Source organism: Scylla paramamosain, chromosome 21, assembly GCF_035594125.1.
Source record: "Scylla paramamosain isolate STU-SP2022 chromosome 21, ASM3559412v1, whole genome shotgun sequence".
Taxonomy (NCBI): Eukaryota; Metazoa; Arthropoda; class Malacostraca; order Decapoda; family Portunidae; genus Scylla; species Scylla paramamosain.
The window spans coordinates 7,528,421-7,555,766 of NC_087171.1; the positions used below are offsets into that span (position 1 = coordinate 7,528,421).

Below are 27,346 nucleotides of genomic sequence, written 5' to 3' on the forward strand. Positions count from 1 at the left end.
TGTGTGTGTGTGTGTGTGTTAGGGCCCTTGTTTTCAAAGGCCATGGAGATATGGATAAGTTTTCATAGGCATCTTTCCTACTGATAACAAAATGATTATTGAAATATTGCCAGATAATGAAAATACATTTAAAATTCTAATTAATTACCCTATTATAGAACCTGTTAATCAAAACTAGTAGTAGAGGGGGTGATTAGCTGCCTCATACCGAGATGCTTTGTTCACTAATTATATAGAATGATGATAAAAATGTTACCTAAGTTATAAAAAAAGTCACATTAGTAAAAAAATATTTCCTTTAGAGTCTAATAAAACTAATAAGGATTCGGCGCCGAAACGTTTAAGAATCCGCCGCCCTGCGCTCACTTGTTCTTAGCATTGGCGGCGTGTGTGACTTCTGCTACCTCATATTTTTATCCTGTTTTGAGGCTAAATACTCACAGCAAACATGTCTTACGCACCGAAGTCCAAAGTGCAGAAGGTTATGGTCCTGCCCATTGTATCCTTTTACTGGAAAGTGGTGTATTCCAAGAGTTATTTTCTGTTGTTTTGTTGGCTTGGATAAATGTTTGTGTTTGTGTGTACAAGGTTGTATTTATGTGCCCGTGTGGTGGTATTCATGTGTGATGAGTTATAAGTTAGGACGCTAGGTTAACTGTGTATGGTTATCTGAAAGGTACTGACAGATCCGACAGGCATTATCCCTGTTGCTCTTGTTGAGTGGCCGCTAAAACTGTGTGGTCGTGTGTGGTGGTGGACACAATTGCTGCTTTATAGTTATATTTTTGCTCGATTTGTTCAATACCGATTTGTCTAAATTTCTAATTTTCATTTGTTCTTTATTTGTCTAAATTTCTTTCATAATATTTCATTTCCTGCATTAAAAACCCACTCAGGGAGACTTCCAGTTGGCAAATGAGTATTTCCTTTTATTCTTACTAGGATTTCTTGCTTGGTTGAGCTCCACTAGAAGGAAGCTCCAAACACCAAATATGCCAACATACCAGTGTAATAAAATATCAGGTACAAACATGTAGCCAATACAAAATACTGTGGAACGTGTTTAGTGAGTTATCAATAATACACAGTTAATATTCATATAGTCTGCTCTCCAAATGAGCAGCAAGTAATCTTAAACAGTGTTAAGGTGATAGCCATCAGCTTCAGAAGGCAAGAAATTCCAGTCTCTTATGATTCTTAGGTGAGAAAAATCTTTTGCATAAGTCATGTATATCAGGATGAAATATTTTGAGAGAGTGGCCCCATGTCCTGACATCCACCAGTGGTATAAGGACTTCAGTCATGGAGATAGGTGATAATCCACTAAATATTTTCTACACCTTGATCAGATCAGCTCTGAGTAATCCATTCTGCACTGAATACAGACCCAGAATAAAAACAAGAGCACTATAATCCATGTTATGAAATCCAGAAATTTGCTAGGACCAATGACGTCGAACCTCCTCTAGCAGTGAGAAGTCTCCTTCATAACCTGTATGCCAAACCACTGAACATAGCGCAGTTACTGGACAAATATTTGTGAGATAGAGAGAAAGCATAAATGAGGAGCCCTGATTAACTGTGCTCTTCAGAAGATTAAAGGCAATACCAGAAGCCTTATTATCAGTTCTGCGAGTGTGTTGGTGAAATTTCAAGGTGTTATGAACCAGCAGTCCCAAATCTGATGCTGAATCTACAAACTGAATTGGATGGCCATTGATAGAGTAAACAGGTCCAGGATGGGGTGAGGTGCCACAACAAAATCTAATAGCAACAGTTTTGTCGGTATTTATCTTGAGTCCCCATGATTCAGCTCTGGATACAAGAAGGTCTATTGGCTAGATTATCAATCTGCCTCTTCTCCTTTCCTCGGAGAGTCTTCTAGAGAAGGCCCTTCTCATCAAGTTATTAGACGCTCTCCTCTGTTTCTTCGTGTGAGAAGGTGTTCATTATTTTGTTGGTACTCATGTAAATGACACAAACTTTGAAAACTAAGGAATTAATGCATTTTGCACATATTGAAATGATGGAAAATATTCTATGGTTCATATTTATATAAGCAATATGGGATATGGTGATATAGACTAGGTTTAGCAGAAAATACCAGGTGATTCCTGTTGGCAGCCATGGGGATGTTTTTAAGTGAAGTCCGCCAGCTTCCAGTTTCACCACGGCCTCATCAGTATGAAGTAGTACATTCACTTTAACTAGGTAGAATTGGCTGTGAACATGAGTAAGGAAGAGCTGCAGTACACTGCTCCCTAGCTATAAGATTGGGATATGTTCTATATGTTTTTAGAAACATAGTAAAGCCAATCCATCATAATGAGGTTGGTGGGGGAAATGTTTCTGCTAGCCACCACCACTCCGGAATTTTCTGGCCATCATTTTAAAACAACCAAAGAAGTAAACATATATACAATGCAAATTTATTTTCTAAAAATGAAATAGAAAGCCATTAAATAATGGGTGTATGAAAAGAAACTAAAAAAACTCAACAATTAACAGCTGAGCTGAAGGATGATGAGGACCCTATTTCTGGAGCTGGTGGGGGAGGGAGGGCAGGGGACCAGGGCTAGCTGATGACAGCCTTGCCCGGTACAAGTGAGCACTTCTTTAACACTGAAAAGAAAATATTTCCTGCAAGGTATGATTTTTCATATGATTCCTAGAAAGTCTTATCTGATTCTGTTACCAATTAGCAGTACAATAACATGGAAAAATTATGTGATTAAGCATGAAATAAGTGAAGAGGTTGGTGAAGAAGTGGTGCTCAACAACTCTTTGTGAAGGAGTGCCATTAGTTAATCTTTCTGCTGCTCAGACTCTTCAAGGGCTGCTCGAGGAGCCTCCTTGTGACTGATAATGCACAAAGAGTGGTTTTGAGGCGGGAAGAGGGAACAGGTTATTTGATAATTTGGCTGTATGTCTTTCTGCATGTAGGACATATAAAGTGTAAGAGGTAGAAATGTTTGTCTTTAGGTAAATTTTCAAGTCATTGGCAAGAAATGTTATACTTTCACAAGTCAGAAGCAGTAAAGATAATGTGGATAAGGGATAAGGTAGGACCTAGGGCAGAGCCTTGGGGTACACCACTACTCACACTGATTGAGCTTTCTTCAACACCAACTGCCACTTTCATTGTTATGCTAGGAGAACATTCTTCAACACCAACCACCACTTTCATTGTTATGCCTTCAAGGAATTCACTAATCCTATTTGGGATGATTTAGTAATTTATCATGGTTAACAAGATTGAAGGCCTTAGAGAAATCAAACAGGATTAAGTCAACCATATAACCCTCATCCAACCAAGATTTTATGTCCTCAACTGAATGGCTGACCCTGAAGCCAAACTGATGAGTAGACAATAAATTATTTTTTTCTAGATATAACTGGAGGGAGTTTACTATTATTCTCTCAAAACATTTGTATAACACTGGTCAAGCTAATTGGTCTGTAGTTAATAGGAGAAGAACGGAGTTCTTTTTTAAAAGATTGGAACTACAAGAGAAGTTTTCCAGAGTGACGGAAGGATTCCATCTTGCAAGGACTTAAAAAAAAAGGCAAAATATGGGAGTAGTTAGTGAGTCTGCAGTACTTAAGAAGAAAAGGGTGAAGATTGTCAGATTTCATACTGGATGAAGTGTTCAGACTCTCCAGGGTTTTAGCAATAGCAAATGTATCAAAATTAGCCTCGTTTAGTTCCCCATCAAAAACTCGATGAGTAGCAGGGGTACATGGGGTGTCTGTGGAGAATACAGATGAAAAGGCCTCAGCAAACTTCAGCCATATCTCTGGCAGAGGAACAAACCTCACCTGAAGACTTTTTCATTGCTCCAATGGTTGAATGTCCTACCTTCTTGTTCCTGATATATGAGTGGAACAGCTTAGGCTTTGTTTTGAAACTGTTCATTAAAGAAATATCATATAGCTTTTGAGATTCATGTTTCATGAATTTTTTTGTGCTTCCTCAGGTTGTATCATATGTTCCCACTGAATAGGCCCTCTGTTCAGTCTTTATCATACATGTCAGTCACAACTATTGCTATCATTGTCAACCATTTATAGGACTCCCAGTTTATTGTATTCTTATTTGGTCTTTATCGGTATTTGTTTGAATAGGCTGGTACTTTGACGGTATCAGGCCTCTCTAGACAAACATACCCCTGTTTGCTGATGTGTGGCTTTCAGGAAAAGGGGAGTCATGCAGTTTTTCTGTAAGCCACACCCCATTGATTGTGCTATAATGATCTTGATGGGGTTGTACCCCATTTCATTATCAGTCTGGCTTGTCACTTACCTGGTTCATCACCAAAAAAAGTAATTTTGTCACCACAGTTTGTCACCAATGTGAACTTGTTTTGTCACTGTCCATTCCTGTATAAAGATGGCTTCACACTTGGCAATTCACTGCTGAATTGCCAGCTACCTCAAGGCGTGTTGGCCCGCCTGCTGGAAATCCCAGTCGTGCCAACAAGACCAACAGGTTGGTCTTGTCCAGCCACCTGCTGCTTTGTTTACATTGTGTCTTCAGGAAGAAAGTTGTGGTATATGTGATGTCCAGAGGCAGAAAAGTTAATGCTGGAGCTAGTGAGGGACCATCATCATATCTAGGACCTGAGACACACTACATACCAATACCAGTGTTGTAGTAAGAGTAGTGACTGCTGCAGAAGGAGCCAAGTTCTTTGTAATTACTGATCGCTCTTCCTTACCTTTTGCTAGATAACAGTGTAAGTGTCAGGTGTTCGCCAGGTGTCAGTGCATCCCTCATGTGGGTATCTTCTTTCTGGATAAGGGGAGTCACAAGCTGCAGAAGACCATGGTACTGCTCCCTGTTGAGGTGTATCCACTGTCTCATGGTGTCTGGGTCTTCCACACTCAGCTCAGGCAAAATAGTGTGATAGACATTCCTTTCTCCTCTTCTACTAACCCAGGGACTCGTCCAGAGGCATTTCCTTTTCCATTGTAGCTTCCGGTATGCCAAAAGAAATGCAACTATCACTTCGGCTTTGTCTCTTGCTGAGTTGTTGTTTGTTTGTATACATTTCCTGCCAGCCAGCCACCTTTTCCCAGCTGCCTGTGTGAATGTACATCCAGCTGGGAGGATTTATTGCCAGGTATTGCTGGCTTGTGGTGGCTGGCAATTCAGCAGCAAATTGCCCAGTATGAATCTGCCTTAAGGCCATAATGTTATACCCATACAAAAGTTTGGCATAAATTATGTTCAATGAAGTAATTACAGCAAAGCAAAGAACAAAGCAATTGCCAGTACAGGTGACTCAAGATGACATGTAATTCAGACCTTCACAAAACACCAACTCCATCATACCACCACTTTGTACATCTTGCATACCACATTCTTCACTACCTCAATCATCCTTTAATAAATTTCTCTACACAGTTCCAGCAGCAACAGCATCCATTACCTTCCTGTTTTCTCCATTCATTATTATTATATCATAACTTGGTTAGAATCACTCACATCCTCTCTCTTCTGTCGTGTACCTTTCATGTTCCAGCATCATATGTTCCATGGTCATGTTCCCATGTCACATCTGGGATAGTACTTATAAAGTCATAATGCTAAGAATCTGTCATAAGTTTTCAAAATGGCACACACTGCTATAGGACTCAGAGCATCAATAATTCCTTGTATTCACATCCATACACTATGCCCTAGTTTAGAAGAGAAAATCACCATCCAGGCTACCTTCATAACACTTGTCATACATTGGGGTCTCTTTCCCTTTGTACCATTCCAGAGTCTTTGTTCCATCTCTTTTCCACTCGTCTCCTAGTCCCACACATCTCACTGCTCTGTCTATCTCACTTTTCATTTTCGCATATCCCACTTGAACTTATATGTTTTTGTCAGTCATTCTCCAGACCTAATTAGGAGAGAGGTTGTATTTGAAAATGTTACCTGCAGTTCGTAAAGGTATTTGAGGTAACTATAATCAGTGATGACTGGAAAACCATCCTTTTCCCAAGCAAAAAAGCTTAAACAATCTACTGAAGTGAATTCCATTGATATTTATTTGACATTCTGTACAAAAACTTAATATTGGAACCTCTTTTTGAAGAAGCCTCTGGACTGAAAACCCAAACCTGAATGTAGTGCTGCTGCCAGTGCTGGATTGCTAGGCATGGCTTCTCATGCTATCTTGGCTTCTGTTGAGACAATGGGAGCAGTACCTTCTCGCGTTGTCTCAAACCCACCTGGGGCACCAGTGGTGATTTATCAGTACTCCTGTTTCCAGCCTTGTTACTTTAAATGTGTATCAGACTATTTGGGTGTTCTGTGCACATTTTCCTTGCTATATTGATAAACCAGTTCTAATTATCTTGTTAATAATATTGGTTATATTAAAAATATTGTGAATGACTATAATATCTCAGCTTTGGGAATTAGTGAGTCATGGGTTTTAGCTTTAACACCCAATTCCTGTGTAGACATTACTGAAAAGAAAAGATGCCCCCCCCCCTTGCAATGCCCCAAAATATGGTGTGTGTATCTTTCATTTGAAGGTGTTAGGTTGGATAGGGTCATGGCTTGGTAACAGACGACAGAGAGTGCTAATAAACAGCTCGAAATCCGAGTGGGGTCATGTCATTAGTGGGGTGCCACAGGGATCAGTATTAGGGCCATTATTATTTCTAATATATATCAATGACTTGGATAGTGGAATTAGTAGCGATGTTAGTAAATTTGCGGATGACACAAAGATAGGTAGATTAATTAGGTCAGAAGCGGATGCCATCGCCTTGCAGACAGACTTAGATAGAATGAATGAATGGACGGATAGATGGCAAATGCAATTTAATATCAATAAATGCAAAGTGCTTAGCGTAGGTAGAGGAAACCCACACAATAGGTACACATTAAACACCCAAACTCTAGTAGGTACAGGGTACGAGAAAGATTTAGGAGTTATAGTTAGCTCTGAACTCCGTCTAGGGAAACAATGCATAGAAGCCAGAAACAAGGCAAATAGGGTACTAGGATTCATTTTTAGGAGTGTTAAAAGTAGAAGGCCGGAAGTAATATTAAAGTTATACTTGGCGCTGGTCAGACCTCATCTAGACTACGCTGTGCAGTTCTGGTCCCCACATTACAGGAAAGATATAGGTCTATTAGAATCAGTACAGAGGAGAATGACTAAAAGGATTCAGGGGATGAGGAGTATTCCTTACGAAGCGAGGTTGAAGCGGTTAAATTTACATTCTCTAGAGAGACGTAGGTTAAGAGGGGACCTGATAGAAGTCTTTAAGTGGTATAAGGGTTATAACAAGGGAGATGTAAGCAAAATTCTTAGGATCAGCAACCAAGGTAGAACAAGAAATAACGGGTTCAAGCTTGAAAAATTTAGGTTTAGGAAGGAGATAGGAAAAAATTGGTTCTCAAATAGAGTGGTAGATGAGTGGAATGGACTCAGTAATCATGTAGTTAGTGCCAGGACACTAGAGAGCTTTAAGAGAAGATTAGACAAGTTTATGGATGGGGATAACAGATGGAAATAGGTAGGAGTGTTTCATACAGGGACTGCCACGTGTAAGCCTGGTCGCTTCTTGCAGCTTCCCTTATTTCTTATGTTATGTTCTTATGTTCTTATGTTCATTCAGTCAACTATTAAACTTAATGAAATTAACTCCAGTATTTGTAATGTTGTAATTATATTATTTGTAATGTTATAGTTACCTTAGCATAACTAGTATATTGTCCTTCATCATAAACCATTATTGAAAGTAATATATCAAAATTGATTAACTACCTACAACATTTCTTCAGGTAAAGATGTGTTATTAGAAGGTTTCAATCTGTCACATGTTAACTGTCTCACACCATTAATTTTCATAGTTTTTTTTCTAATGCCTCTTCTGTTGGCAGGTACTTGTGGCCTCTTTGTGTGCCTTGCAAAACTTTCATTTAGAAGCAGTTTTATTTAAAAAAAAAATAGCCTTTATGATGATCACAGAAAAATTTACCAAAAAGTAATTTCACAAAATTTTCCATAAAAAGTAAATACAAAATGAAAAAAATGTGCATGACCTTGTAGCACAGAACTTTTCCCACAAGTATTCTGTGCACTACACATCACTTAAACCACCTTTTTATGAGCTTTACAACACTTACTATTAATCTTAGCAGCCTCCAATCACATTCACTGTAGGTGATGCACTTTCTAGTCATCTTTTTTGTTTTTACCCAGATATAAGTATGCAATATGGGCTAGCACATGAGCAAAGTTTGACTTCCTTCTTCCCTGGTGTAGGATGCCACCAAGTGCCAGGAAGCCCACCAGTTGAGATACACAATCTATCTCACTTTAAATACCATGCTGCTCTTCTGTACCATTTTAACATACTTCTTCCCCACTTGCTACTGCTTACTGTCTGCATATACACTTTTCTCACTAACCTTGTATCCACCATTTGTTCAAGCCTAGCTTTATACCAAAAGGTTGCTTTCCTATATTTTTCTCTAAACATGCTCTCTCCCAGGTCACCTCTCAGAGCTTTGCTCCATACCTTGGTATGTTAATTACATTTCTTGCTTCTCTTTTCTGCTCTACTTTCAGTTTTTCTTATTCACTCATTTGATTTAATCATATCCATATTGTACATGATGGTTGGGACAGCCGCACTCTCAGACTCCTCACAGAATGTCATATTTACTCCTCTCATCCTTGCTCATGTGACCCATCCATTGTCTTTACACTATCATTTGGACTCATCCACATCCCTAAATACTTATATTCATTACCTTACCTTCATTCTCGAAAAACTCTTACTCTATCTACTTGTACTGCCTGACCATTCTGCCTTTTACACTACTCAATTTCTCTGAGTTGCTCACCAAGAGATAAAGTTTATTTAAATAGTAGGTGGCCTGGTGGTCAGCACTTAGAGATGGTGATCTTGGTGACCATAGTTTGAGTCCTGGTGAAATCTGAAAGATTTTAATTTAAGCTGTTGCTAGGTAGTCATAAAACACCTACATATATGCATTTTATCAACTTTACCTTCAACTGTGAATGCATCAGGGAGCTATGAAAGTAGCATGAACCTTTGCAAAGATGTCATTCATAAAGTCCTGTGTATGCCACTACAGACAGGGCTGACCCATTAAGCCCTAGAAACAAAAAGGACCAAACATAAGATGCAGATAAATTAAGAATTGCTTTCTGGTACTTTAGGCCAAGAACATAAAGACTATATTTTTTAAAGTCATTAAGTCATTCACTGCTGTGTAGCCATAGTGGTATACTGAGTTATAGTTTGAAGATCATTATGTAGGAATATTCAAACCAACTGGCAGTTGCATCCATTGAGAAATGAGGCCCATGGTGGGGTCCTGGTTCCTTTCACTGTTTTTGTGAAATTTGGTATTCTGTTGATAATCTCCAGTCGAATCTGAATTTTTGAACTTTAAGTAGCTTATGACTTCTTGGATCTCAAAGAAACTTCACACAAGAAACTGTAAATTTTACTAAGTTTCGAGTGTATTGGAGGGAGATATGCAGACAACTTAATTTTCCTGTTTATATTTCCTGAATATTTATAAAGTATCCATATTCACAGTATTACCTTTTATTGTAATCATGTATATTTTCATGTTTATATCAGTTGAAAGTACCCAGACTTTCCTTAACAGAATGTTCAGAACCTAATTTTCAGGTACCTTCAGTCCCGAGCAAGAGTTCAGATCTGGTTGTATGAGAACCAGAATCTTCGCATTGAAGGTCACATCATTGGCTTTGATGAATACATGAATGTGATGCTTGACCAAGCAGAGGAAGTCCAGATGAAGAAGGGCACCAGAAAGACGATAGGTAAGGCTTATTCTCATCATCATCATTATGTATCTCCATTTTGTTCAGTGTCTATTTTCCATTACAGGGTTGAACAATTTATGAGTCTCTCACATAAAGATAGGTGTAGGCATACGATGGAGAAAATTATGGATGTAGGTTCAATTGTGAAAATATATGTGAGTGCATCATGAATGAGGGGGGGTGTACTTATGGTTGTGGGACAGGTGTGTGTGTGTGTGTGTGTGTGTGTGTGTGTGCACTTGTTGGTGCAAGGAAGGTACATTATGTGCATATGGGTATTGGGTGTGTGTGTGTGGGTGTGTGTGTACTTGTGGGTGCAGAGCAGGTGTGGGTCTACATATCGATCAGAGTGAGCTAAACAGAGCAGGAGATTACAGGGATGTGGCTGAACGTGAGTGAAGGTAACATGTTAAGTGAAGTCGGGTGTGAATAAGTGTGTGTGGAAAGGACTACAAGAGGATATAGGTTAGTAAGTAATGTGTGGGGAGAATTATGTATGTAGGTGTGAATGGTTGAGGCAGAGTTGGATAGGTTGTTAGAGAGAGAGAGATACCATGGCAACTGTTTAGGTAGGGAAGATAGGAAGGCTAAGTTCTGAATTTTAGATGAGAAGCTTATTTTTTATGGAATTCTGGGTGTGATTTTCTTGTTTTAATTCCAGGTCGCATCCTTCTGAAGGGAGATAACATCACTCTAATTCAAAACACTCAACCAGATGGCACGGACATGTAGTTAGATGGAGCCTCAAGGATTTTCTACAGTGGTGTAATTTTAAGGAACTTTCTAGATGTCTTTATCTTGAATTTTACCATAAGAGCTCAGCTTCCTTAGTGAAGGAAACAAAAAATGTAATAAGCAATGTCAGTACATCGTTCAGGAACTTTTATCAGTATTTTATTTCTTTGATGGTTTTATGAACTATTTTTGTATTATCATTATTATATTTATTAATACATTGTTATATTTATCATTATTGTTATTGCTATTATTATTATTATTATTATTATTATTATTATTATTATTATTATTATTTTATTTATTTATTTATTTATTCATTTATTTGCTTATTTACTTATTTATTTATTTATTCATTTTTTCTTTTCTTTTTTATTAATACAGAATGATTGAATACTTGATTTTTCAGACCTGTCATATTCGAAAGTGATAAACATTACCTTCTCTATGTTAGCTCAGTAACAATTGGAGTGTTTTGTAATAAAATTATTATATAACTACAATAATTTTCACTTAAAATGCCATATGATACAGTTTATTATTTCATGACATTTTTACCTGTACAACATTACAGTGAACAAAATGCCAGTTTTCATATTTAGCTTGATTGTTAATTACTATGTGATTGTGTAAGATTAGTAAAATGTACAGTTGAAGACAAAAGTAATATAAAAAATTTTGGCATTTGATAAAGAGCTAACCTTACTGTACTATCTGCCATATGTTACAGGAACAGTTGGTAGCACTGCCATAGGGGCTTCGATACTTGCATCATAATAATTCAGCTCCTCACAAGTGTTGTGTTCTGTGATATGTGCAATGTCTTAAATCACTCATCTTTTTTTAGGCAATGTCTGAAGCATACTTGATGCTCAATATATTTGCTTGTAAGGCTTTCCCATATGATAGACAACACTAGAGATGTTTGAATCATAATCCTAGGATACAAACTGGAGAAGTACCTTCCTTCATTGTAGCAAGAAACAAATATTCTTTTGGTTTGTTTTAGTCATTGTCTCATCAGTGCCAAATATGAAACTGAACCCGATATTTGTACAGTAACTTAAGGGACTCAGGTTTGGTGACTGCTAGCATTTAACTGTTCAGGTTTTCAAAATGCTTTATGAGTTATATTTCATATTTGGACAAAACCTTGACATGACTTTTTGTCCTTGTACATTCAGATTTAAACTTTGTTGAAAGAAGAGAAGTGGAGGAAATGAACTGGTGAACTCCTCAGATAAGTTAATGAAAAACTGTGTGGCTGAAAGGAACAAGTAAAGACTGTACTGTAAATTCTGAAGAGAATATCAAAGACAATACTGTAAATGGTTGGCATAAAGATGTTACTGTAAAAGATTCTTTTGGCTGAAGGGAAGGACTAAGGTTCTTGCTGTAACTGCTATTCTTCTGTGTTATTCGTGGATACCCCTTGTCCTTTTATAGTAAGGTGTAGTTCATTGGTATCATCATTGCCATCATCCTGTAATGTCCTAATTATCCCTTATGGGTTGGATGGCTTATGAGTACAAGTCTCTTCCAGTTTTTGTGGTTTTAACAATCTGTTCCCTGATGTTTATTCTCATGTCTTTCACCACCCACTGCCTTCAGGTCTTTTTTACTCTTTCTTGGTATGTATGTTACATGACAATAGATAATGAGAAAAGTCTTTTGGTTTGCTTCTAGGAAGTTTGTTAAAACTCCACTTAGTCTTTTGTACTTACTATTTTATCTTTTTATTGCTGTGATCATCCTTTGTTAAGTGTTAGTGTTGCTGTAGCCTTCAGCATAACTGGAATACATGACTTTTCTTATGCATTGCTTTGATCTATCATTAGGATTATTTTCAAAGTCACAGAGTGACTAGTAGGGTTTACATGGGCATTTTTGTCATGGATATTGCAGAATCTTCATTAGAAATGGAACCATACAAACACTTGTAAACCTCAATAACATTGCCATAGTCTGTTGATTAATGAATAGTCAAGATAAAGCACCAAAATGTTTAAGAATATAATTATTGTTTGACCTTATCTATTACTATTACTTTTTAGTTCTCCTACCTTCCATACATACCGCATCTTGCAACAATATACAGTACACTTGCACTGATTTCAACAAACTGTCACACCACATGCACCATGCGAGTAACTCATCTGTATCATTCTTACGTAATTGATAATTGTGTCATCTCACAGCGGATTCTTCATCTCTGCATTCTGACTTTCCTTTCATCACGTAACTGGAATGCTGGCTTTCAGCTTCTTGGGAGAGTAGCTTCAGCTGGTGTTATGGTAATTGTATATAGTATTTTTTTACATAAAAAAAAAAGAATTTTGTCACTTGCCATTCCCTATAGAGTTCTGGGAATGGGTCTCTTCCTTGACAAATGAACACGGCTTACACACACACACACACACACACACACACACACACACAAACATTTCTGCAGAATTATTATCCTGTTTCTATACGGGGTCGCTGTTTCTGATGAGTCTCCATCTAACCTTGTCCTCAGTCACTTCAAAGTCCATGTTCTCCCTGCTGTCTGTCACAATACAGTCCTTCCATCTCGTCCTAGGTCTTCCTCATGCCGCCCACTTCCCTGTCCATTATCTGCCTTTCACAACTCACTTCCTCTCCTCATAACATGACCAAACCGCTTCTTACTCACACTTGTTACCTTAACTGTACTTCTAATGACTTTATTCTCTAAATGTTGGTATCTGAACGCATGAGTTGCCCAAACGTTTTCATACATACTAGACAAGACAAGCAAGGGGTGGAGGCCTGTACGTCTGTTAAACCTCGTACCAATTTTATTTGTAAGTTCAGAGGAATCAAAGTAATGTATTTTTGGTAAACCAGAGTGACCACCAAAATAAGTTGTAATCTTCAGTCTTGCCAATAAGTAATTATCAAATCTTTGATGGCCCTCGAGACCATAACCAAGTGCATAATTGGCCTTCGAAAGGATTTGAGTTTGACACCCCTGCTCTAGACCATAGATCGTAGCTGTACTATAAACTATTCTATAAACTTTCCCTTTTAGCTTCATTGGCATTCTTTTGTCACAGAGGACTCCTGACACATCAACGTCGATTTTTTCATCTCGCCTGCATCCTCTTGGTAACTACCTCGTCTTCGTTTCCATCTGCCGCAACAACTGAACCTAGATATCTGAAGTCGCTCTTGCTGTTTAGAGACTGACCATCTAGGGTCATGCTCCTCGTGTCTCTGTTCCTGCCTTGATCCAGGTCTGTCATCATCATATATTCCATCTTATTTCTACTTACTCGCATTCCCCTCCTTTACAGTGCTGTATGCCACTCCTCTCGATTTGATTCACCAACTATACATCATCCGCATACATAATGTCCCATGGCACTCCTCTTATTACCTCTTCCATCAACACATCAAACACAACATTAAAGAGAAGGCTGAGAGCTGAGCCGTAATGCAGCCCAACCCGCAAATCAAAACACTAAGTCATGCCTGCTACAGTTTTAACCCACGTTTTCACATTGCTGTACATCTCCATAATCAGCGTTACATCTCTGGCACCATTTTCTTTCTCAAGCATCTCCATACTTCTTGCTTCGGGATTTTATTATATACTACCCCTAAATCTATGAATATTGCATGAAGCATGCTCTGCTTCTCCCTGTATTTTTCCACAATCTGTCTTAGTTAAAAAATTGCACTATTGGTTCCCTTTTTGGGCATAAATCCAAACTGACCTCTCGATATCCCCACCTCATGTGTCAGCCTCGCATCCATAATCCTCTCCCAGATCCTCATTGTGTGGGGCAGAAGCTTTATTCCTCGATAATTTGCACAGATCTGCACATTCCCTTTTTCCTAGAAAATTGGGACCGTGACGCTCTCTCGCCACTCCTCTGATATAGCTTCCTGATCTTCAATCTTCCTCATTAATCCCTACAAAATATGAACTTCCTTTCCTAAAGTCATCCGTGCCTCCACGGGGCCTTGTTCTTCATTTTCTTCATAGCCTTCTCAACTTCCACTCTCTCCACCAGCTCCGTTGGTCCTACACACGGAGTTTCATCTTCAAAGTATTCCCGATGATTTTCCTCGTTCAGCAAACCTGTATAATACTCCTTCCACCTTTCGCGCACTTATTCCTCTTTACTTAGTACACGCCCTTCAGCATCTTTTATTTGCGTCATGTGTTGAATATCCTTTGTTGCATTGTTCCTACTTTTTGCCAGCCAATATATTTTCTTCTGTCCTTGAGGTGTTTCCAATTCTTCGTACGTTTTCACAAGCTTTCGCTTCCGCCACTGCTATTTTCCTTGGCGCCTTCTTCACTCGCAGGTACTCTTCTTTATCCACTTGATTCCTTGTCTGTTCTCACTTCTGCTTCGCCTCCTTTACTCTCAGCTTGTCTTGCACGCCCTATTTCCACCGCCATCCCTGCTGCACACTACGTGGTGTACATGATGTTTGTCCCAACACTTCCCGGGCTGTACTCACTATTTCCGCATTCCTCTCCCACCATCTGTTAACATACTGTATATCACCGTCCATCCTTTCTAGGACTTTTGTTTTGAATTCTGATCTTTTTGTCTCTTCCTTCAGCTGTGACCACTTTATTCTCTTCTCATATCTTTTCCTCGGCCTTGGCATGGTTAACTGCAGACTCGGCAGCACCAGTCTATGTCGTGGTGCAACGTGATCGCCGGACATTACTCTGTAGTCTTCACTTATGTTTGATCTCCTATACATTGCTTCCACTCTTATAGGTGATGGTATGCTCTTCCTTTTGGAGGAAAATGTGCTACACTACTAAACCTGGTCTATTCCACTAATTCCTTGGCATAACCATCGGTAGTATCTTCACATTCAACAACGTAGTGAGCTGTGCTGCGTACAAACTTCACAGGTGCGGGGCCACAAATCCCGCGGTGTTCCTCGAACTGGCAACTGTTTATAAGATGTTCATTCTGCCAGAATTGATGTATGCTTCCCCAGCCTCTGGTCTTGTCTCACCACTGCTGCTCCGTCGCCTTGAGATAATACAAGAGGGCCGTCAAGATCATTCTTGATCATGTACACCGCCCTCCACCTCACATACCTTACTCACTAGTAAAATGTACACCACCAGTCTTAAGCAGTTTGGACTGAAAATACTGAAGAACCCCACCACCGCAATCTGCCATCCCCACACGCACCGCCGCCGTGACGAGTGCTACGTAGCAGTAACAAACTAACAAGGACTTATATTAATATTAACTTGTTGAAAGATGTCTTTTTATCTATGTATTTGTTTTTCTTTTAAAATTAATTTTATCATTGTCAGATCTGGTGTTAGTTTGTTTTAATGTATTATACGTATATAGAATATTTTCATCTTTTGGCTGCATTCATGTTAATTTGCATTGATAAACAGTTAATTATTGAAATTCTTCTTCTTCTTCTTCTTATTATTATTAATGTTGTTGTTGTTGTTGTTGTTGTTGTTGTTGTTGTTGTTGCTGTTGTTCAGTAAGAGCGTAATAATGATTTTATAAAAAACCCGTATCGATGCAGCAAACTATCTTGGATAATCTATTATTATTATTATTATTATTATTATTACTATTATTATTATTATTATTATTATTATTATTATTATTATTATTATATTTTCTATCACTTAAATTTTCTATTTAGCTTTATATAATTTATAACGCTTAATTAAAATTAACCAAATTGTACACAATACCATACAATATCATGTTTGCTTTCTCATTTATTAATTTAATTGTATTTTTTATATGATAGACGAGTACATTTAATTGATAATTTTCCGATCTCTCTCTCTCTCTCTCTCTCTCTCAGACACACACACACACACACAAGGTCGTTAAGATAATTACGATGTAGTTGAATGAGAGTTGAAGCCAGTGAATGATCGTTCTGAAACTCTGAATTCACGAAGCGTGGTACTTCAGGCGATGTTAGTTGGAGCCCTGTAAGCGTGGACTGGTGGCATTCCTTCTTCGTTTCGCACCCAGGTAAGGTGTTGTGCTGCTGACATATTCGTGTTAGGCTGATATTTTGCAGTGAACTTTAATTTTGTTGGGTTTTATGGATGGAGTTGTATTGATATGTTTCGGATGGATGACTTAAAATTTTTCTTTTTTAATATTTTTTCAGATCATAGTGCTGTGACTCATTGGCAATGTAAATGTTTATGGTTTTTTTGCCAAACATTTAATGTGACCATGGTCGGCTGCGCAGAGGGAAGCCAGCCAGCCAGCCACTACACAGAGGAGTGAGTGATGGAAGCGTTTATATACTTCCGTAATTTTGCGGGCAACTGACTTTGGACTCTGTTTTAACACTACTCGTAATTTACTTTGAAGATTTAACATTAATTTACATTGAAGATAGAAAGTATTGGTTTGTTAGTGATTGTGTCTGTGATTGTTATATCAAGCGAGGGTGTATCGGTAGGTTTTTGTAACGGACGGGTAGTTTCGATGTGACGAGGGATATCATGAGGTTTTGTTCGTTTTTCTTGGCGTATTTCTTAGCGTAAAAGAGTAATAAAGTATTGTCTTTATGCATGCTCGTACGGCGCATTACGCTTGAAGCATTCCTTGTTTGGTGTTAATGTTCGGTCGTCTAACTTGTAATGAGCGGTTTATTACTGGTTTGATGTATTTATTATTGCTTTACTTTGATTCTATGGATATTCACTACTGCTCTGCCAAGCTTATAATGCTGTATATTGGTTTCACGTTAACAAGCTCATTACTGACTGACTGCACTACTAGTTTCAAGTTTTTGATATTTATTACTGCTTGATACTTATAATGTACTGTCAGTATTCATTACAACCAACATTTTTCTCCGTTAAGAAGCCGTCCGTTGTTGTTAGTTTGTGCAGACGGTCATGTTTGGTAGTTCCTCGTTGACAATGTAGCTCGTATTTCTAGTTTGCAGATTCTTACTTCTGCACAATCGCTATATACGAGTGATGCTTGCATATCGGTTCCTAACTCTTTAATGTGTTGTAGCTCATTGTTGCCCGAGGATTACTTTCCTAGATGGGAATTGCTCCGCTGTTCAGTGTTCTTTATTAAGAATGTGATCTCAGTTGTTTCTTTCGTTGGATAGTTTCAAGATTTCGTTATTAAATATGCATTTAATATTTTTTAGAAATTATTTAACGAGTCTTTAGTTTTAATTATACAGCTTTAATTCTTTGGTTTTAATTATATAGTTTTAATTATACTAGTTCATTGTTGTATAGAACTCTCTAACAATGTTCACTTATTTCCTTTCAATGTATGTAGTGCTTGTGTGCCTTCAGTATGCAATGTATGTATTATATATATATGTATGTCTCTCCCTTTAACCTAATGATTTTCTATGAATTGCAGGTACGTGGTGAGACAACCCGTGACGGCAACGGCGACGACTACACTTACTTTGACTCTGATCCTCCGGCAGATTATCCGGATCTCGTACTACTAATGCAACCAATTATTATATTTTATTTAATAATTAGTAGTACGTTAACTGTTGTGTGCAATAAATAAGTAAGACTCGAGGATTGGCAGTGTTGTCGGTTAATGAGCAGCGATGTTTAGAAGTCCTAGACTCCCCACTTTTTTTTTATTTTAAATCCTTGACCCAAAAAAAAAACAACTTTGTTCTACCGGAGAGTCTTCGGATTATCTTTACCAGAAAACATAAAAATTAGTGTTACTGTGAAACGTAAAGAGACTACATTTTTTCTTGAACAGGAAGGGAATGAGCGCAAGGGCTAAAATAATTTTGAGCAGGATTAAAAAAAAAAAAAACGGAATATAGATCGATGGATATGGATTGAACAAAAAAAAAAAAAAAAAAAAAATTCCACTTGGAGGGAACAAAGTTTTTATTTCCACTTCAATGGTACATAAGGCAGGAAAGCCGCGACTTGTTTGCTTGCTAAGTCTTTCTCGCTTCCGAAGCGTCTGTGTACCTACCACTCGAGAGCCGTGTCTCACCATGCCCAGCACCGTCGACAAAAAAAATAAATTTTTAACTGTTTAGCAGCACCGCCTGTGTGGTTTCTCACCTAAGCCACCATCTGTGATGCTTTCACTTTGAGTTTCTGGTGTTTCGCTCTGGTTGCTCGCTCAAGCGCACTCACGGGCAGCTACTCGTTGATGTTGCCCGTCGTTTCCTCGCTTCTGACGTCACCTCCGTGCCTGCCACTCACCCTTCCCAGCTTGTGTACTGGAACGGGATATATAGTTAGTGTTTGCTCCTTGTGCACTGCTCGATAGGCAAACAGTTAAACATATCCTGGCTTCACACCTTGCCCATCCTTACTGAACGACCTGAACTACCAGACCGAACCACCAGCCGAGCGGTGTGGAGACTTGGCCTACCGGGCTCTGTCCAATAATGTGTACGGTCGTCTTCGCTTTTACCTCATCTGGTAACACTGAATTCTTAAGTGGGGAGAGAGGTGGACAGGCCTTAATGCACGACACAAGCACATCCATGCACCACCAAACAGTTTTGCTTCGTGCCTGACAAAGTATGGGTGTGTGGCGAAGTTCTCCCCTTCTTGGCTGTATTTCCGCCTCTTCGTGGTACTGAAACATATTTTGGTTGGAATAATGCCAATATGATGAACAGGGCATGGGGAATCTGGAGTCTAAAGTAGAACAAAACTTAGCAAGATTTTCAACTTCCGCTGCTAGAAACGAGAATGATATAAACTGCGTGGCTCTCCCTTCCCCAGCTGCTGCTTATTCTGCCCATTTCTGTAACGCCTGCTTGTTGTAAGTAGGAAAGGTTGTAGGAAAGGAAAAAAAAAATCAGTACGAGGGCAAGTACATTTCTGAACAAACAAACATTTCTCTGAACTCTGGTTCTTTGATTACGGTATTATAACCAGATCTTTTATTACATTATTTTTTTGTGAACGAGTAAAAAGAAAGTAAAAAAAAAAAAAGCTACTTTCGAATCTACGGAACTGTTCACACTATTTCTAAGGGTGATGTAAATGTAACCAAAACTGAAACCTTGTTCAGTACTGAAATTTCAGTGGAGACAAGTGAAAAGAAAAACAGAACTTTGATGGCCTTTAAAAGATTTAATTGAAACTGTATTGAAACGAAAGGAGAGAAAAAAAAAAAAAAAATAGGAGCAAAAGCCAGCCAAGTCAGTTCATCTTTAACTTGATGCCTCCTCACGCACCAACAAGTAAACCAACACTGAGCCAACGGTCGTGAAGAGAGGGAAAACTTAACCAGAACTTTTAAGATCGCTTTTAATATATATATATATATATATATATATATATATATATATATATATATATATATATATATATATATATATATATATATATATATATATATATATATATATATATATATATATATATATATATATATATATATATATATATATATATATATATATATATATATATATATATATATATATATATATATATATATATATATATATATATATATATATATATATATATATATATATATATATATATATATATATATATATATATATATATATATATATATATATATATATATATATATATATATATATATATATATATATATATATATATATATATATATATATATATATATTTTTTTTTTTTTCCAATACGAAGTTCCTGGAATCTGGCCCGAGAAAACACTCCAGGAAGTGGTTGAAAATGAGAAAGACGACATGAAGAGGGAAAGAGAGATCAAGTCCGTCAACAATTTGTATGTTCTCGACGTGGTGCAGGTAAAAAAAAAAAAAAAAAAAAAAAAACTGCTTGCCACAGAGATGCAGAAACAAAGGAGTGAGGAAACAGGTGTTGGAAAGAAAGAAGTCAAGGAAAGAAGTCTTTATAATCATCATCTTTTTTTGTCTTCTTCCTTTGATTGCCACCACACTGAGCGTGAAGCTTTGAGAGATAAACGAACCAAATGACTTATGAAGGAACCTCTAGTCTGGAAACCTCAATCAATCAATTAACTCTGATTATATATATATATATATATATATATATATATATATATATATATATATATATATATATATATATATATATATATATATATATATATACACACACACTCAGAATATTGATTGATTGATTGAGGTTTCGAGACTAGAGCTTCCTTCATACGTCAGTAGGTTCGTTTACCTCTCAAAGCTTCACGCTCAATGTCGTGCCATTCAAAGGAAGACAAAGAAAGGAAGGACATAAAAGCAGTAAACTTCTTGTCCCTTTCAACGCTGTCTGTAATGAACTACAGTGTTTACAAAAAGGCAAGACGGCAGATGCCGACAAAATGATCCAGTTTACTAATTAATGAGACGGAAAATGCGAGAGGTATTACTTAATCGCACTGCTTACTCCTAAACTAAAGTAATTGTCTCATACCTGAAGTATTAGTGTGTAAAACAAATAAAAAGGTGAATATACCAGCAATCTCTCACTGCTTACTTCAGGACGAAATAAATTGTCACAATGGACCATATTCTTATGCATTTCGTCGTCTCATCTCGACAACTGTTCACAGGCTCTACTGAAAGCTGAAAAGGTTTTCAGGAGTGGTTTTCAAGATTCAAATGACAGTTTAGCAACCTTCACATGGGAAAAAAAGTTAATGAGGACTCGACTCGACTGTGGCCTTTGAAAATGGTCCTGATGAGAGAACCAAACGCCTAAGAAAACGAACTTGACCGTAAACAACCAGGAATAGTTTACCTTAATGAAATGTTGAGCAGATGATGATGCATTGGCCCGTATTTTGAATCGTTCTGGTCTCTCACCACGACTGTTTTCAAAGGCTACAGAGATAATTAACCGGGTTCTCAAGAGTGTTTCTCCTGTTAATATGGAACTTGTTGAGCAGCCACTAGAACAGTAAAAACACCATTATAAACCCGTTTAACTTTATCTAGAGCTTATTGAAAGTAGTGGTGCTGCTGCTTAGAAATGTTTCAGAATATGATAAACTGATTCACAGCTGTCAGACTGCAACACGATCTTTGCTCTGGGAACGTCCACCAGCCACAATGTTTGCCTTGCCTCGAGGGACACCACTGCCAGTACATCCCGTCACTGCCACCATGGACTGGACACAATATAGTTTTAATAGTATGGAGGAGCAATTCCATCATGTAAGCATGTTAAAAATTCTATCATCATATCACGAAATTACATACAAAAACATATTACAAAGAGACGAGTGTTAAGTGAAGGGACACAGCAACGGTTAAATACGTGAGTCTCCCCCGCCTAATACCATCACCCAAACCATCCTCTCCTTCCCTTTACACAAAGATCCTCATTAATTTGTATGCTTCCATTTTTCTTTTTCTATAAAATGAAAGGACGGGGACTAGGGTGGTGTAGTGGATGAGGGCACGTGCGTCGTTTTTCCACCTACTCATCTACCCACCTATACGTACACACACACACACACACACACACACACACACACACAATCTTCCTCATTCCTACAAGCTTTCACATGTCGAATATGCTTTGTTGATTCGTAGCTTTGCAGATAACTATCATTACTAATAATTATATATTATTCGTGTTTTATTTAATTAATTTATTTTTGCATTAAAGTATATTGTTTGGCAGCAGCAACGAATGGTGTGTGTGTGTGTGTGTGTGTGTGTGTGTGTGTGTGTGTGTGTGTGTGTGTGTGTGTGTGTGTGTGTGTGCTCACACGTTTCGCGATGACAGATTAGTGATAGGGAGACAAAGAACAATTTGATAGTTCTTGTGAGTATGGCAATAAATAAGGTTATCTCTTTTATTACCTGTCATGCAGTGCGGGAGTCAGTCCTTCCCTCCCATTCTCTCTCTCTCTCTCTCTCTCTCTCTCTCTCTCTCTCTCTCTCTCTCTCTCTCTCTCTCTCTCTCTCTCTCTCTGACAGAAGTTAATCAGTTTCCTGGAGAGGTGCCGTGCAGTGGAAAGAAAGAAAAAAAAACGAAAAATAGAGAAAAAAACGACGAGGATAATAATAATAATAATAATAATAATAATAATAATAATAATAATAAAAAATAATAAAAATAATAATAATAATACATAATGGTAATAATAACTAATATTAATACGTGTAGGACTACTACTACTACTACTACTACTACTACTGTTGCTGCTACTACTAGTGCTAAAAGAGAACAGGAAAAGGCGGAGGAGGAGGAGGAGGAGGAGGAGGAGGAGGAGGAGGAGGACGACGACGACGACGAGAACAAAGAAAGAGAAAAGGAAGAGAAAAGAATAAATATGAGGAGGAAAACGGGAAACATACTGGAGTCCAAATAGATTCAAGATTTCAGGGACTTGTATCATGATCTTGTTACTCTGTCAATAAAGGGCGAAGACGTGTAACTTTTATTTTTTATTTTATTTTATTTTATTTTATTTTATTATTATTTTTTTTTTTTGTGTGTGTGTGTGTGTGTGTGTGTGTGTGTGGATGGGTGGGTGGGTAGGTGTTAGTGAGGCAAAAATTATGAGAGAGAGAGAGAGAGAGAGAGAGAGAGAGAGAGAGAGAGAGAGAGAGAGAGAGAGAGAGAGAATCTACGCAACCATTCACTCACTCATCCACCTACCCACCCATTGATCCTCCCATCCACACATCTACCCCACACACTACCCATTCATTCATCTATCTATCCAGTCATCCACACACTCACCCTTTCATCCACTCATCCATTTATCCACACACCAGTGCATCTACCCATCCACACATCCTTCCATACAAACACGCATTGATTTACCCATTTACTCACTCATCTATTCACCCTGCCAAATATCCATGAACATACTGTGTGTGTGTGTGTGTGTGTGTGTGTGTGTGTGTGTGTTTGAATGAGTGAGTAATCAATTGTGTGAGTGAATGAATGAAGAAATGAACGAGGAGTGAATGAGACGTGGCCGTGTCAGGTCAAGCTCTCAGTCACCAGGTTTAGCGGTTCCTTCTGTCAAATTTCAGGTACTAGCCATAAAAAAATATCACAATGGTTATCACAACTCTTTACATATACGATTTTTTGTTCGTTTCTTTCTCTGTATCTTTGTTTTCTAGTCTCCATTTGTCCATCATTCCTCTCTCTCTCTCTCTCTCTCTCTCTCTCTCTCTCTCTCTCTCTCGTGGATGAAAGGACGGATGTGCGAGTAGGTGGATGGAAGGATAGGTGGATGGATGGATATGTGAGTGTATATATGTGTAAATGGGTGGTTGGGTACATCGTGAAAAAAAAGTGGAGAGAGAGAGAGAGAGAGAGAGAGAGAGAGAGAGAGAGAGAGAGAGAGAGAGAGAGAGAGAGAGAGAGAGATGGTGTGAAGAAAACCCAGCTTTTATCTCACTGTGTGCGCGGATCAAACACTGAAATGAACCTTTTGACTGCCATGATTTCTCCTCAAGCTTAATCCTATAACAATACATCCAGTACATCCACCTACTTAAAGAATTCAGGCGCACTGATATAGATAAGACCAAGTAATTTCACTGAACAAGGCAAAGCAACTCACTGACAACAGCCTAACCATATTCAGAACCCGCCACCTAGCTCAGACTGGCCCCCCTCCCCTTGTCACCTCCAGGAAGCACAACAAGGGATCAACGTGCCCCTTGATCCCCCCAATACTTTTGACGGGCATTTTTATCCAATCTTTTTTTTATTTCCCTTTCCCTTTTTCGACACCGTGATTGGTTCCTGAGAAAAAAATGTAAATAGTTTCAGATTATGGTAGTTTGTCTGGTCCGCTCGGATGAGGGTGGAGGGAGGGATGACAAACGTACACACGCACACACACACACACACACACACACACACCCCAGTGTTGTTACCTTGTCATCCAGTTTTCCACCCCCATCACTATAATCTACCAAACCACCTCCGTTATTGTCATCATCATTACTGTTACAAATAACTACTACCACCAGTATCACCGTCACTGAAACCACCGCAGTCACTATAATACCTCCCTCATCGTTATCGACACCACCACCACACTCCATTACCACCTACACCGTCACTAGCGTCAACACCATCACCATCACTAACGTCAACACCATCACCACCAGTCTTTCGTCACCACCTTTCTCAGAATTTTTTTACGTATCAGAGAGAGAGAGAGAGAGAGAGAGAGAGAGAGAGAGAGAGAGAGAGAGGAGAGAGAGAGAGAGAGAGAGAGAGAGAGAATTGTTCAAAATGTGTCACTAAAAGAAATAGGAGTCAGGTGGAATGGCTAATTTACTTTGAGAGGGTTCATTACTAATTTTTTTGAAACTGTTGAAGTCATAGGGAGAAGAAAACACTACCACCAGTTCATCACTACCACTACTACTACTACTACTACTGTTACTATTGTTACCTTCCGCTCTCTCCACAGGTCTCTCCACGTTTGCTTATCATGGCTAGTCTTATATCACTGCCGCCAATGTACCAGTACTAGTCTCGTCCTGAGTGAAGCCTTTGCCAGACGTATGGTACACTGCCTCACTTAGAGACCTGTGGGAATACGAGATTGTCAGGCAGAGGAAGACGAACGCGAGTGAATTGTATTGGAAAGAAAAAACTCAGCCACACTGAAATTAACTTGTCATGTTATTCGTTCGAAGATGCGAGAAAGATGTGCTTCACTCCCCTGCTTTTGAATACATGCTGTCGGGATGAAGAGAAAAGAGTTAACTTTGAAATGATACGTTACAGATCTATATGCTTACATGTCCGTCTTTTTTCAAGCAACAAGCATGGGTTTCCTTACTAAGGCTCGTATTCAGAAACGCTTTCCTCTTTCACCACGACTATCTTCCAAGGCCACATAGATGATAAGCAGGGTTGTGAAGACATTATCGTGTTAATGTAGAAATCTGGTTAAACTGTCACTAGTACCATAAAACACACAAACACACTTGAAAACCCGTGTCACTTCAATTAGAATCTTTTGAAAGTGGCGGAGGTGCAGTGCAGAAATGTTTCAGAATACAGTCCTGATATCGAGGCGAGTCCTGATTAGGATACGTAACAGAATGAGACAACACACTGCTCCAATGATGACACTGCCAGCAGGCATTACAGAGACAAAAGCGAAGTTCCGAAACAATAAGTGAACCCTCAGTGGTGGTTACTAGTTGGATTAGAAAATGACAGCTTGAGACTTATAATTCTTGGCTCTAAAACAATACCCACTTCATGAAGATCAAGACTAGAGCTCAATGGAACATGTAGATTCCAAAACTTCGCATTAAAGATATATATTCCAACTCTGGTCATGATCTTCATTCTGAAACTACGCTTTCTATGCTCGAAATCTGTATCGGAAATAACCATTTTTTTTTTTCATTAATGAGAGATCATTATTTTTTTCTGTAAAATTTCTTTAAAAAAATAGTCGTATTCTAACAAGGGAATGTTGGGGGTGAGGGTTGTACACCCTCCCTGCCCCGGAGGTTACTACGTGAGATTATGTTAGTGACCTCACGTATTAACTGGACGTAATAAGACGGGACACCCACAAAAGATTATAGTAACCTTAAGTAATAATCTCCTGGCCGGTGGGTTTCGCCTCTCTGGATCCCCTTAGTAAGCTGCAGCGATCTTTTGAAATATTGACGAAAATTCTTTGAAATAATACTCCTCTCCTGTAACGAGTCTTGGCTTGAAGCCAAACTTATTGTTATCTAATGTAATACAAATTTATCTCAATTTTAAGTTTGTAAATAAATAGAGAAACATCACTTAATGTCTCTTTACATTTCTCTCACTGAAGCTTCATATTCTTTCGACAACCAGCCAGTTTCTTAAAACTGTCATCACGCAAGAAAAATTGCTTCCAAAGTTTTTGAGAGAGAGAGAGAGAGAGAGAGAGAGAGAGAGAGAGAGAGAGAGAGAGAGAGAGAGAGAGAGAGAGAGGCGGGGGTGGGGCACAGGTGAATAACAGCTGAGGAAGGAACCTCTCGGGAACCATCTGATGGGAACTAATCTTGTCAAAGGTCTCCGATAACCCTTGTCACCCTGCTATGCCTCTGTTTCCTCCCTCTCAGATTATAGATGCCTAGAATTCCATATTCAAGCTGCACCTCTCGCTCTCCTCGTATGACGCGTTTCATCCCTCATGCAAGGCGGAGATAAGTATGCTTTCTGCAGCCTTTCATCTCCGGTTACTGTTCTAATCGTGTTTCTCTCAGAACAATATTGTTTCCGGTATCCGAGATGAGATCAGAAGGTGTCTCATCCAGCCGACCAAAGCGATTAATGCAGCTATGAGTGGTGGATTCCTCGAGAGTATCCAGAATTGGGAACACTGAGCGCATTGATTTGAGTGACGTAACACCGAATTTAGTTGAACTAATTCTTCCCTTTACCAAAACAGGTCCCAGAAATTATGACAAATGTAAATGAACTCTATCGAAACAAACTTGTAGCTAGTATGGTTCTGTTCCATTCCGAGCATTCTCCTTCCTCAGTGATGCCTCGTCTTTCCACTACAAACACTCCTTACCACACTATAGCTACACTATGTATTTTCAAGAGCAAAACACTGTGGTAACATGAGGATGGCGTTGTTACCTTGTATCTACAGTCATGTAGATACAGTCATGTCATACGTACAGATTCAGCTTGTTATCACCTCGTGTATCTGCAGGCAAGAATTCAACTCGCCTCGTCTGATGGAGAACAAATGGCCGGAGAAGGTCACGTGAAAGACTGTGATTGGATGGATGAGAAAGTTTATCAAGCCTGCCAGGAGAGG

At 38.5% G+C, this 27,346-nt stretch overlaps 1 protein-coding gene and 1 long non-coding RNA gene across 2 annotated transcripts; one reads left to right on the forward strand and one right to left on the reverse strand.

Annotated features, from left to right (window-relative positions):
- The first annotated feature begins 339 nt into the window (after positions 1 to 339).
- LOC135110938 (probable small nuclear ribonucleoprotein E) lies at positions 340 to 18,634 on the forward strand. Its single transcript, XM_064023643.1, has 5 exons — positions 340 to 499; positions 9,671 to 9,839; positions 10,504 to 16,597; positions 16,740 to 16,857; positions 17,972 to 18,634. Exons 1-3 carry the CDS (start codon positions 449 to 451, stop codon positions 10,572 to 10,574), a joined length of 291 nt encoding a protein of 96 aa, XP_063879713.1. The 5' UTR covers positions 340 to 448; the 3' UTR covers positions 10,575 to 16,597; positions 16,740 to 16,857; positions 17,972 to 18,634.
- LOC135110939 (uncharacterized) lies at positions 18,454 to 27,307 on the reverse strand. Its single transcript, XR_010273499.1, has 3 exons — positions 27,205 to 27,307; positions 24,965 to 25,101; positions 18,454 to 18,815 (listed from the first exon to the last, which is right to left on the reverse strand). It is a non-coding gene; the product is annotated as an uncharacterized LOC135110939 (long non-coding RNA).
- Positions 27,308 to 27,346: the final 39 nt, after the last annotated feature.

Bases quoted from the DNA above. Each gene is read 5' to 3' on its own strand.
- LOC135110938 (XM_064023643.1), top strand. From the start codon at position 449: ATGTCTTACGCACCGAAGTCCAAAGTGCAGAAGGTTATGGTCCTGCCC. The intron at 500-9,670 runs GTATCCTTTTAC...CAGAATGTTCAG, and splicing joins AGGTTATGGTCCTGCCCATT to AACCTAATTTTCAGGTACCT. The intron at 9,840-10,503 runs GTAAGGCTTATT...TTTTAATTCCAG, and splicing joins GGGCACCAGAAAGACGATAG to GTCGCATCCTTCTGAAGGGA.